This window comes from Onychostruthus taczanowskii, unplaced genomic scaffold (genome assembly GCF_017590055.1).
Source record: "Onychostruthus taczanowskii isolate IOZ18803 unplaced genomic scaffold, ASM1759005v1 scaffold19, whole genome shotgun sequence".
NCBI classification, from domain to species: domain Eukaryota; kingdom Metazoa; phylum Chordata; class Aves; order Passeriformes; family Passeridae; genus Onychostruthus; species Onychostruthus taczanowskii.
In genome coordinates, this window is record NW_024499128.1 from 11,864,166 (window position 1) to 11,875,125 (window position 10,960).

The following is a 10,960-nucleotide window of genomic DNA, read 5'->3' on the forward strand; positions in this document are numbered from 1 at the left end:
GGGGATCAGATGCTCCAGGGGGTGTTTTGGGCCTGGGGATGCACCCAGGGAATGCTCTTTGCCAGGACAGACGACTGCAGCCCCCCGTGCTGACGGCAGTGCCTCACTGTCCCTTCTCCGCCCCGCAGGCGCCGCTACGGCAGCGACTCCAATCAACCCCTTCCAGGTGAACCAGCCTCAGCCTCTGACCCTGAACCAGATGAGAGCCAGTCCCGTGATGGGCAGCAGCCCCTCCTTCAGCGCCGTGCCCCCGATGAGCATGGAGCCAATACCTCTGTCTTCCATGGCCCCCGTGCCCGTGGGGATGGCACCGCTGCCGGCCATGGGCACCATCAGGATGGGCCAGGGGCTGAGCATTGCAGGATCAATGCCCCAAGCTCTGCACAGTACAGCAATGCCACCAGCAGCCTCCCAGGCTGCAAGTACAACTAACCCTTTCCTCCTATAAAGACCCAATTAAAGGAACTTTTCTTTTCTTAGTGTTTCCAGGCTGAAGTCTTTCCAGCGAAACGCACGTGGCCTGTGTGGACTGAACGGTGTGTGAGAGACTTGGAAGTAGATTTGCAGTTTACAGTTATGATCTTTGAAGAGTTGTCTCTACTTACCAGTTAATCTAAATCTAGTCTTTGCTACAGATGGTACCTTACTTTGGCTTGTTGAGCATCATGTGAAATGTTCAGACTTTTCACCAAAGTTAGATTCTGCCCATTTTTGTTACTTTGTTAATCATTTCAAACACACTTTCTAGGGAGAGAACCTGCCGCTGGAAAACTCCCTTGGCTATTTTGTAGATGTCAGATCATGTGCTGGATTTCTGAAGTTACTCTTGCCCTGCATCTGTCACTTCCTCTGCCCGTGAGATAGACCTGAGATTCCGAGTGCTAGTGAATGTTTTGCACATAACTACACACAGTTCTAGACTGTTGGTTCACCCATAGTCCTTACTCTTAGAAGAGACCGACCCGGAGGGCCCAGGGGGGCTTGGTTTTTATGCATTAAACATTGCAAACTCGCACTGCTTTGGTATCTCTGAGGTGTGACTGACAACAGCAAAGGAAAATAACACAAAGCCCCAGACAAAACACCCAAGACCATGCTCGAGTTGTGCTGTCGTGTGCAGTGTTGAATTCCTACACTACTCTAAGGACTCCTGGAACTCTCTGTGAGTGGCTGCACTCGTGCTGAGTGAGTGTCCTGCTCTGTGCTTGTCCAGTACCAGCTTCGTTTGGAAGTTTTTTCATGTGTATTTTGTTTTTATTTGACTTACAATGTGAGTTGAAAGAAAAAAAAAAATGGAAAAAACAAAGAAAAGCAAAAAAAAAAGGAAGATACAGTGGGACAACTTTGAATTCAGTTTCACCGGGGCAAGCTTTAAAACTAATTCAGGCTTAACCTTGCTATATGCAGTTACTCTTGTATACTTTTGCACATATTTTGTTTAGTACAGTTTCATATTTTGAGTTTGCAGAGTTACCTAATAGTCCTTTTTTTGCTAATTTTTATAATGTGGTTCTTATTTAACTGTCTGGTTTTGATAGATTTATCAAGTCTGGCTGAAAAATTAAGATATTGGCAAATGTCATTTTTATGGTTTTAATGCCCTCTTATTTATGGTTTTCGCTCTTTGTTTCTGTAAAGAGAGTTTAAAAGGGAAGATTAACACTAAAATATTTACTTTTAAATGAAGTATTCATAATGCAAATCAAAAACAAATCCTCGTGACTAATTATTTTTAGATTAATTGAATTTGAGCATAACATGATTTAAGACTACATTAAAAAGAAAAAACACTAAAGTCGCCTTTCCCTTGATTTGTTCCCATTTCCCAATCCCCAGACTGGACAGACTTTTAGCCTTGATGAAGATCCCAAGAGAGGCTGTTTGGTTTTATTTTCCTTGTAAAACTCGTGGAGCTGTTAAAAATCCTGATGTACAAACTTGTTTGATTTTATGCACTGATTTTTCCTGCTGGAAGGTGCACTCCGTTGGATGTCTGCTTCCATGGCCAGCCATCCCTTGGGAGCTGAATTATCCCTTTTCAATGAATTTTCATGTCTGGACTCCTCACCACGCTCAGGGGTTCTGCTGGAGCTCCAGCCTCTCCCAAAAATCCATGGAAAAAGGAATTTTCCTGCCTGCAGGGCACCTCTGAACGGACTTGGTGGCCTTTCCTTAATTTAAGAGGGGGGAAAAAACAGAATTTACCAGAGTTGTGTTGAGGTGGAACAATTCCCTGTGGGGCTGGAGAGGGGCTGGATCCCATGGAGGGAGTGGATCCCATGGGAGGACTGGGATCCATCTCCTGGTGGGAAGGGGAGGCTGAAGGACGATCAGATTTAGGGACACAGCCCCAGACTGGAGCTGTGCAGGTCAGGGTAGCTCTGGTAGCGAGTGGAATGCTCAGTTTGTGGAGTTCCTGTGCAGATCTGGGATCCTCTGGGATCCTCTGGAACTGGCAAGGAGCATTCCCAATCCTTGTTTTTATAGAGGAGGGAATAGGATTGCTGTCCACACCCAGGCTGTCTTCAAAAACAAAACAAAACCCCATTCATGTTGCCTTTCAGAGCAAAGAAAAAGGATTTTTTCTGTTGTTGTTGAAGCTGTTGAGAAGTGTAGAGCAGGAAGGGTGTGATTCCTGCAGATGGGGGGGAAAGTGCTTTTTTCCAGCTGATCTGTGACAAGATTCCTCCTGGGTTGTTTTCCCAGTTGGATTTGACCAGCTCTGGAGTCAAGGTCACTCGGGGTTTGTCCCTTTGTCCCCTGAGCTGCAGTGGGATGGGGCATTGTCTGTCCAGCCAAGAGTCCTGGCCACGTCCTGGGGAACTTTTTAGAGGCAAGATGAGGTCGATAAGAAATATTTAAAGTGCTGAAATAATCTGCAGTCAGAGCTGTCACTGTAAATTTGCTCTGGGAGGGAGCCCTGGCTTAATGAAGCTGTTGAATGGCAAATCCTTGCTTTTCCTCCCAAGTCACTGCCCCCAGAACTTTATCCCTTTTATATGAAATAAAGACATTTATGGCACAACAAACCCCAAGGAGGATCCCTGAGGAGCCACAGCCCAAATTCTGGTGCTGGAAATATTTAGGCTGAGACTAAGCAAGCTCAGATCCCAGGCTGGCTGTGGCAGGAGCTGAGTTTAGGAGGAGAAAGAGCTGGTTTGGTAAATGTTCCTGGGCTGGGCTGTGTCCCCAGGGGGTGACACAGGGGGAGGTCACTGTCCTGGTAGGGGATGCTATCAATGGTCCAGCTCATTTTGTGATGATTTTCCTGCTCTCCAGGATAATCTTCCCTCCCTCCTGGCCCTCCCACATTTCTGGAGGATATTTGTGTGCCCTATCACATCCCCTCTGCCCCATTTCTCCATTTTCCCCTCTTCTCCTTCTTTTTCTCACTTTGCAAATATTCAAAGTGCTTTTTTTAAATTTTTTGATTTTTGAAATGTTAGTATCCCAAAATAGCCTTATTGGTCAAATTGACCAAAGAGAAAAGTGTTAAATATCTTAAAAAAAAGTTAACACACACACACACTCCTTGGCATAATTTCCCCCTAAATAAGCTCAGTTATTTATTCAGTTTTGTGCTGTAGAGAAACCCAGCTCTGGAGGGGCAGGGAAGGGAAGCCCTGGTGGGTTGTGGTGTTTGCAGTTTTTGGGAAGTCCTTAGCCAGCTCTTGTTCCCCTTGTGCCCCTTTGCTGTTCCAGCTCGAGGTGTGCTCTGTGCCTGAATATTGCACAGGTGGGGAGAAAGAGATTTCCTTTTCCCAGCAGAATCTCACACAACTCTTCCTCTCCAAGTGTTCCAATATTTCCCAAACTGCTCATAACCCCGGGAGCCAGCTGCTTTTTCTGGATTTGTGCTGACTATTGCCATTATTTACTGTATAAATAATTTATCATTTGTACTATTGTATCATAATGTCTGTATCTTTGTGTCATTTTTTTTTCTCCCCCCCCCCCCCCCCCCCCCAGCAATGTCACAGATATTTAAACGATGCCATCAGAACAGTGGAAAGACGAGGGGTTTGGAGGTGACTGGTCAGAATTAAAATTGTATTGCTTCTATTCCAGCTGTGTTGCTTTTTCCAGGCTTCTGCATGGTGTTTGTCCTCCCATTCCCACCCCAGCCCTGCTGGGTGGAGGTTTGCAGGAGGCTGATGGGTTTGGGGTGAGCTGGTGGAAGGTTTGTGGCAGGAGGATTGAGGGATGCTGTGGATTCCTTGGATGCATCCAGGGCTTCTCCCAGGACAGGCTGCTCTGGCTGGGAGAGAGGAGGGTTTCTATGGCTCACTGAAATCAGGCTCAGCTGAGACCTTACTGACTCAATAAAAATGGAGATTTGTTGTGTTGCAGGTGACTGAATTCCTTCTTTCAACCACGCTGCCCCTGGAACAGCCCCCGTGGAGGCAGCAGTGCCTCTGTGGAGGCTCTGGATTTGTGTCCAGGCAGGAATCTGGGGAAGGTGACAGTGGAAGGAGGGTTGGGGAGCTGGGACAGGAGCTGGGGAGTCCTCACTTCCCACTTCTGTAGCTCAGCCTCGGCTCTGTGGCACGGATCACGAGGCAGAGCCCCTGCTTCCAGCCTGGAAGAGATCCAGGCCTCTAATCCTGGCTGCTTTAATTGAAGGGCACTTCATTAGCAGGCAGCCAGCAGGAGCTGCCTCTCCAGAGCCCCTCCAGGTTCCCTGCTTCGTTTGCTGCCAATCAGGCTGATCACTAATCAATGATCGCTAATTAACGCTGGAGATGTGGCTGTGGGAAAGGCGGTTTTGGGGAGGAAAGTCTCTGCTTTGGGGGTGCTGGGGGAAGCTGCTGCCCCTGTAGGGCTCCAGTGTCCCTGGGGGGCTGCCCCTGGATCCCTGGAAGTGTCCAGGGCCAGGCTGGGCAGGGCTTGGAGCAGCCTGGGACAGTGGAAGGTGTTGGGGTTGGAAGTGGATGGGCTTTAAGGTCCCTCCCAACCCAAACCACTCTGGGACTCTGATTCTACTCCTGCCTCTTGGAATTGCACCTTTTCAGCTCAATCTGCTCACTGTGTGGAAGGTGTGGGAATGGCTCAGGCTGGAAGCTGTGAGGAGCCTGATCTCTTCCAGAGAACCTGGATTCTGGTGGATTCTGGTAAATTCTGGTAGGTTCTGGTGGCTGTGTGAAGCAGGGGAGCCTGAGCTGCCCCAGCCCATGATGAGTAGAGCTGTGCCTGTGGTTGAGCTTTCCGCTGACCTTGCAGAGCTGCTCCCCCATCCCACATTTCCTTTTCCTCTTCCTCTCCAGAGGAGTGAGGAGGATTTGCCCGCTCTGCAGAGGAAGAGATTCTGGATAAGGATTTATCTTTTGGCTTCCCCTCGCCCACGCTGCTCTTGCTGAAGGTTTTGCTGAGGTTTGTGTTGCCTCTTTGTGCTCTGCCCCTTCTGCTGCTTTTCATGGAACTGTGGGGAAAGGGCTGGGCCCATCTCGAGCTCTGGCTCTGGCCCTCTGCCACACCCTGCAAGCTGCATTCCAGGGAACCAGCAGGATTTGTGAACCCCTCACGTTCAAAACTCTCATATTTTTTCAAGTTAAATTGAATGGTCACCTTTTCTCCATTTATGAGTTGGATTTCCTAAGGACTGCTGTTTGTTTGGGAGCTGGGGATTAGGAATGGTGAGGAGCACGTGGTGGTGGCCGTTCTGTTTTGCTGCTGATGGATTGTACCCTGTAATTGTTGAAGCTGAGGAGTGGGAAGTTCCCCTTGGTGCCAGGGAGGTTCATTGGCAGGGTCTGGTGATCCATAGGGAATTGGGAGGAGGTAAATGAGGAACGTGGGGATACCCTGGGGGGACTCAGCACATCCTGGGGCTGTGCAGGGAGAGCCAGGAGCTGTCCCAGACCTGGACTGAGTTGTGGGACCCTCACAGTTTTGGGAAATATCCCCCTGAGAGATTAAAGAAAATCCCACCCCCTGCCATGGGCAGGAACATCTTCCACTGTCCTAGATTGCTCCAAGCTCCATCCAACCTGGCCTTGGGCACTGCCAGGGATCCAGGGGCAGCAACAGCTTCTCTGGGCACCCTGTGCCAGGGCCTCACCCTCTCAGAGAGGAATTTATTCCCAATATCCCATCTAACCCTGCCCTCTGGCAGTGGGAAGCCATTCCCTGTGTCCTGTCCCTCCAGGCCTTTGTCCAAAGCCTTCCAGGATCCCCTGTGTCCTCAGCCCAGCTCACATCGCTCTGCCTGAGCTGCTCTTGGCACTTGTAGAGCAAACACGTTCCCATTTCAGGTGAAGGAAAATCAATGACGCCTCAAACCAGCCGGATAACGCCGGAGCAAAGGTGGAGTTTGTCTCCCCAACCCCCTGCCTGCTGCTTCCCAACAGGAAACCTCACTGGAACACGGCTGCTGCCAGCTCTGCAGCTCGATCCCTTCGAGACCCTTCCAGGCAGGAATGGCATCCTGGCTCCTGCCCTGTTTGACCACTGGAGCTGCTGGAGGCTGGGGGATGTTCTGGAGCAGAGACATGGGATTTCCCTGTGGAGATGAGCTGTGATAACCCCTGGGTGAATCCACCCCTCCTGTGGGATCAGCACCCGCGGCTGGGCTGGCCGGGCTGCAGGAGAGGATGGAGGTGAGGATCCTCCACAGGGCACTGACCCAGCGTGGGCTGATCCCACCCTTCCACCCTGAACCCTCCCAATTCCACCCTTCCACCCTGAACCCTCCAATCCCACATCTACCCTGATCCCACCCACCCATCCCCAACCTTCCCAATCCCACCCATCCATCCCCAACCTTCCCATCCATCCACCCATCCCAACTCTCCCTATCCCACCCACCCATCCATCCCCAACCCTCCTGGAATTCTCCACAGCGCCGTGGCTGAACCACCTCCAGTAATGCCTGCCATGGAAAATCATCAGACACCTTTGTGTCCTTCTTCCCCTAGAACCTGTGAAAATCAGGTCTGTGTTCTTCCTAAATGGCTTTTTGTGGCCATGGAATGAAATCCATGGATTTTCCAAGCTGCAGGGAGCCAGCTCTGCTGTGCTGTAGCAGCCCTGGAGCCCGTGGGCTGCCTGGGGTTGTGCTGGGTGATGGTGGAGGAGGTTTTTTTCTGCTTTTTTAATATCTTCATCAGCAAGTCTGGCACTAAATGGAGTGATGATATTCTCTGAGGTGAATTTGGGTACTTAAATATCCTGGCCTGAATAGGCAGCCAAAAATAGACACCTTCAGCAGTTCTGTGCGTCTGCTGCTCTTCCCTCTGAAGGACGAGGCTGGATCCCTCAGATCCTGCTGGGAATGCAGCTTGTGTTGTTCCCTCCTGGGGGCTCAGCCCTGCTTTCCATGCCCCAAGGATGGGTTCTGAGGGATTTGTGCTGTCCTGTGCTCCCCAGCCCCAGTGGGGCTGCACTGGAGGCTGCTGGCAGCTCTGCAGCCAGGTGGGAGCTGCAGGTTTGGGAGTTTTTGCCTCCAAAAGTGGAGGTGGCTCCTGGGTTTGGAAATATCCACGAGTGTCGGGTTTGAGCTCCTCCACGTTTGCCTCCCAGAGGAATCCTCAGCTGATGGAAAAATCCCTCAGGGATCCCCTCTGCACCCCGAGGGTGGATGTTGAGAGGGGACAGGGTGGGATTGGGGTGGCCTTTGTCCAGCTCTGCTGGGCTCCTGCTGGGGTTGTGTGGCCTGGAAACATCCCAAACTGGAGATGATGGCTGCTCCAGATGTGCCTGGACCTTGGGCTGGCTGCTGGGGGTTCTCAGTGCCCTCACAGGGGGATCAGGTCTGAGGGACACCCTGGAGATGTCCTGGGTGGGTTCTCCAGGGCCACCAGCCCACCCAGCTGCTGCCAGCCCAGGGCTGGGGGTCCCTGCTGTCCCCTGGGTCTGGCTGTCCCCAGGAATGGGGAATGCTCCACGCTGTGGGTGCCAGCCTGGCTGTGCCACTGCTCCCACCCCAGCTGTCCCAGGTCCTGTGACCCCCCAGATCCAGGGCCTTTATCCCCCCCAAATCTCCAGTGGCACAAATGGGAGAAAACACGACAAACCTGTCAGGAATTGGAGCTAAACCCCCGATTTTCTTCAAACGTGGCTGCCCTGTGCTTGAATGTTTGATTTTTTTTTCCTATTCTTTTTTTCCTTTTGGAGCATTTCACAGATCTCCTGCTCCCAACCTGACACTGCTGCTGGGGAGAAGCTGCTGTCAGCTTGAATCCATCTCATTTTCAGATGGAGATCATTCCCAGCTGCCACAGAGCTGCCGGTGTAAAGCAGCCTGGCAGCCTCGTGTGGATGCTCAGCTCCCTGGCTCAGCCCCGGGAGGTGTTTGCCCTTGCTCTGGGGACAAGGGGCAGTGCCAGGGCAGCCAGCACGGAGCGACTTCCATGGAGGAACGGGAAAAACTCGGAATTCTTCATTTAGCCTCGGTGTTAATTATCATTAATCACTTCCAGCGCTTTCCTGAAGGCTGGGAGCAGCCACGAGAGGGCAGGAGCTGCTGTTGCTGTTGGGTAGGAAAGGCGGTAAATACCAATTCCTACGGATTGCCCGAATGATTCTCCTTTTTCTGGAGTTTTTGATCCCCCAGCTGCTGCTCAGTCCCCGTCCTTGGCTGTTTCCCTCCCTGGGGAACAGCAGGAAAGCTCCCATGGAGTGAATCCAAAGCCTCTCCAGGCCAGGAGAGCTGCAGAGACCCCAGACATCTCCCAGGCTCCTTGGTTTGTGATGGCCTTGGAGCCCCTCCTGTGTCAGGACTCGTTCTCCAGGAAGATTTTCCCCTGCCCATCTGGAATTTGGAGGATAATGAGCAATTTTAGCGTCTGGGAGAGATTTCAGGGGAAGGAAGCAGAGCTCCAGCTGAGAGCCTCGTGCTGCTCTTGTGGGGTCAGTGCAGGTTTGAAGAGAAGGGAGAATGATTAACCAGGAAAGGAGCAGGGTGTTCCAGAGAGGAAACCACCATGAGCCCTGCTGCTGGGTTTTACTGGGATTTGGCTGTTCTTAAAGCACTGCTGCTTCTAGGATTTAACTGCCATGAACCATTAGGGATGCTAAATCCCTTCCTCATCACTGTTCCCTGCTCACGGTGTCGTGTCCACCTTTATTCAAAGGTTGTCCCCAGGTGCAAACACTGTCACACCTGAGGAGCCAAGATTTCAACCAGGAAATGATGAAAGCAGCAGCAAGGCCATTTCTGGGAGAACTTTCTGAGGGATATCAGTGGCATTGGGCTTGGGAAACTCCAAACATCAGCCCCTGGGTGATGTCCTGAGGGAAACACTCACAGGAAAGCTAAGGAAACTTGCCCAACCCTTGAGGAGGGAAAGTGAAGCTCTTAGATGTGCTGAAGCCATTGAGGAGCCCAAAACCACCCCAAAATCCAACTAAACACAGAGAAAATAGGCAAAAACCCTAATAATGCAGGTAGCAGTGTGGGCTGCTTAGAGAGCAGCTTAAGTACCTCAAGGTTCTTTAATCCTGTTTTGCAGAGTTCAGGATGTTTGCTGTTCACTGTTTTTAACCTCCCTTTCCCCTCAGCTGTCAGGGGGAAGCTGGCTCAGGTCTGGTTGGTGCCACTGGGGTGAAACACCCCGGAGTTCCTTTGGAACAGGAGGAATTCAGGGCTTTGGAGCAGCAGGACAAGGAGCTGGCTGTGAATAAACCCCAGGTTTGGGCTGTGCCAGGTTCCCGTGCAGCTTTGCTGCAGTTGGAATGTGGGCAGGAACTGTGCTCCAGGGGAAATTGGGTCTTGGTGAGCAGCAGGAGGTTCAGTGTTTGCCTCCCAAGCCTTTCAAACGCTGATATTTATCCTGCTTCCCAAACTTCTGAAAAGGAAACAAAATTCCTTGAGTCTCCTCTGAGCCAACAGGAAATGCTTCTGAATTTGGATTCCAACGTGACACAGTTCAGAGATTACAAATGACCAAAACAACTCCACTGGAAGTGTGGAGTCAACAAAAACAAGGCAGGAGATGCAAAATTATCCCTAAAAACGTTTGGAAAAATATTTCTGTGTCATATAAAAGGTGCTGCTGCTCCCAGCAACGTTCCAGTGACCACTTTATGTTTTCAGAAATTCAACTTATTGCATCCCACTGTGAATCAGAACAGTCTCTGCCTGGGTGTTTTGTTGAGCTGTGTCCTGGAGGATTTGTGGTTCATCCCTGGGTGTTTTTCCTGGGATTTCTACACTTGGAGGTCTTGGTAGTTCCCTTTTAGGGTGATGGTGTTCTCCTGGGATTTGCAGTCAAACACAAGAGGTTACATGCCCAAAATTAAATAGGAAAATGACTCAGCAATTAGTCACTGCATTGAAACACTTCTTTTTCTCTTCCACCTTTAAATCCAGCAGAGCTTGGATGATTTAGGGCTTAAAAACATCCTGGCACAAACAAAGAAACCTCTTTAGCAGCAGAAAGACAAATGAATCTATTGATACAACACAGTTTATTCAGCCTAAAAGAGCTTAGAGGGGGATGCAGTTCACAGGACCAATTTTGGAAGGTGCAATAATTTCAATTCCTCATTTGCAACAGAAAAAGAATCACTAAAGAGAAACTGGGCTTGCAAAGTTTTAAGCTGCTACAGCTGGAAACTTTCTGTGTCATTAATTCTACAAAAAAGCATACAAAAGGCTGCTATAAAAATATTTCACTACAGGCCTTACTCTGAGACAGTGTGACCCCTAAAAACACTGAATAAAATACAATAATCATCAATAAAACACGGAATGTTGCCAATAACATCGATTTCCACAGCACTTCAGCCTTTTGAGAGGACAAGGCTTGGTCACTGCCCCGGATCCTCCCGGGATGGAGTTTTTGGAGTTGCTGCAGCTCCCCCTGGGCTCAGCAGCCGTGCAGCCCCCGGGAGCCCTGGGCTCAGCAGCCGTGCAGCCCCCGGGAGCCCTGGGCTCAGCAGCCCTGCAGCCCCGGGAGCCCTGGGCTCAGCAGCCGTGCAGCCCCCGGGAGCCCTGGGCTCAGCAGCCGTGCAGCCCCCG

The 10,960-nt window shown here is 50.7% G+C and overlaps 1 protein-coding gene across 2 annotated transcripts in view; it reads left to right on the top strand.

Moving 5' to 3' along the window:
- The window catches only part of EPN2 (epsin 2), a 42,120-nt gene extending 38,058 nt beyond the window's left edge, over positions 1 to 4,062 (top strand). For both annotated transcript variants that reach the window (XM_041401546.1, XM_041401547.1), the window contains one exon: positions 129 to 4,062. In XM_041401546.1, the coding sequence (XP_041257480.1) occupies positions 129 to 448 (320 nt within the window). In that variant the 3' untranslated portion in view covers positions 449 to 4,062. The remainder of the gene's footprint in view (positions 1 to 128) is intronic.
- The last annotated feature ends 6,898 nt before the right edge of the window (positions 4,063 to 10,960 follow it).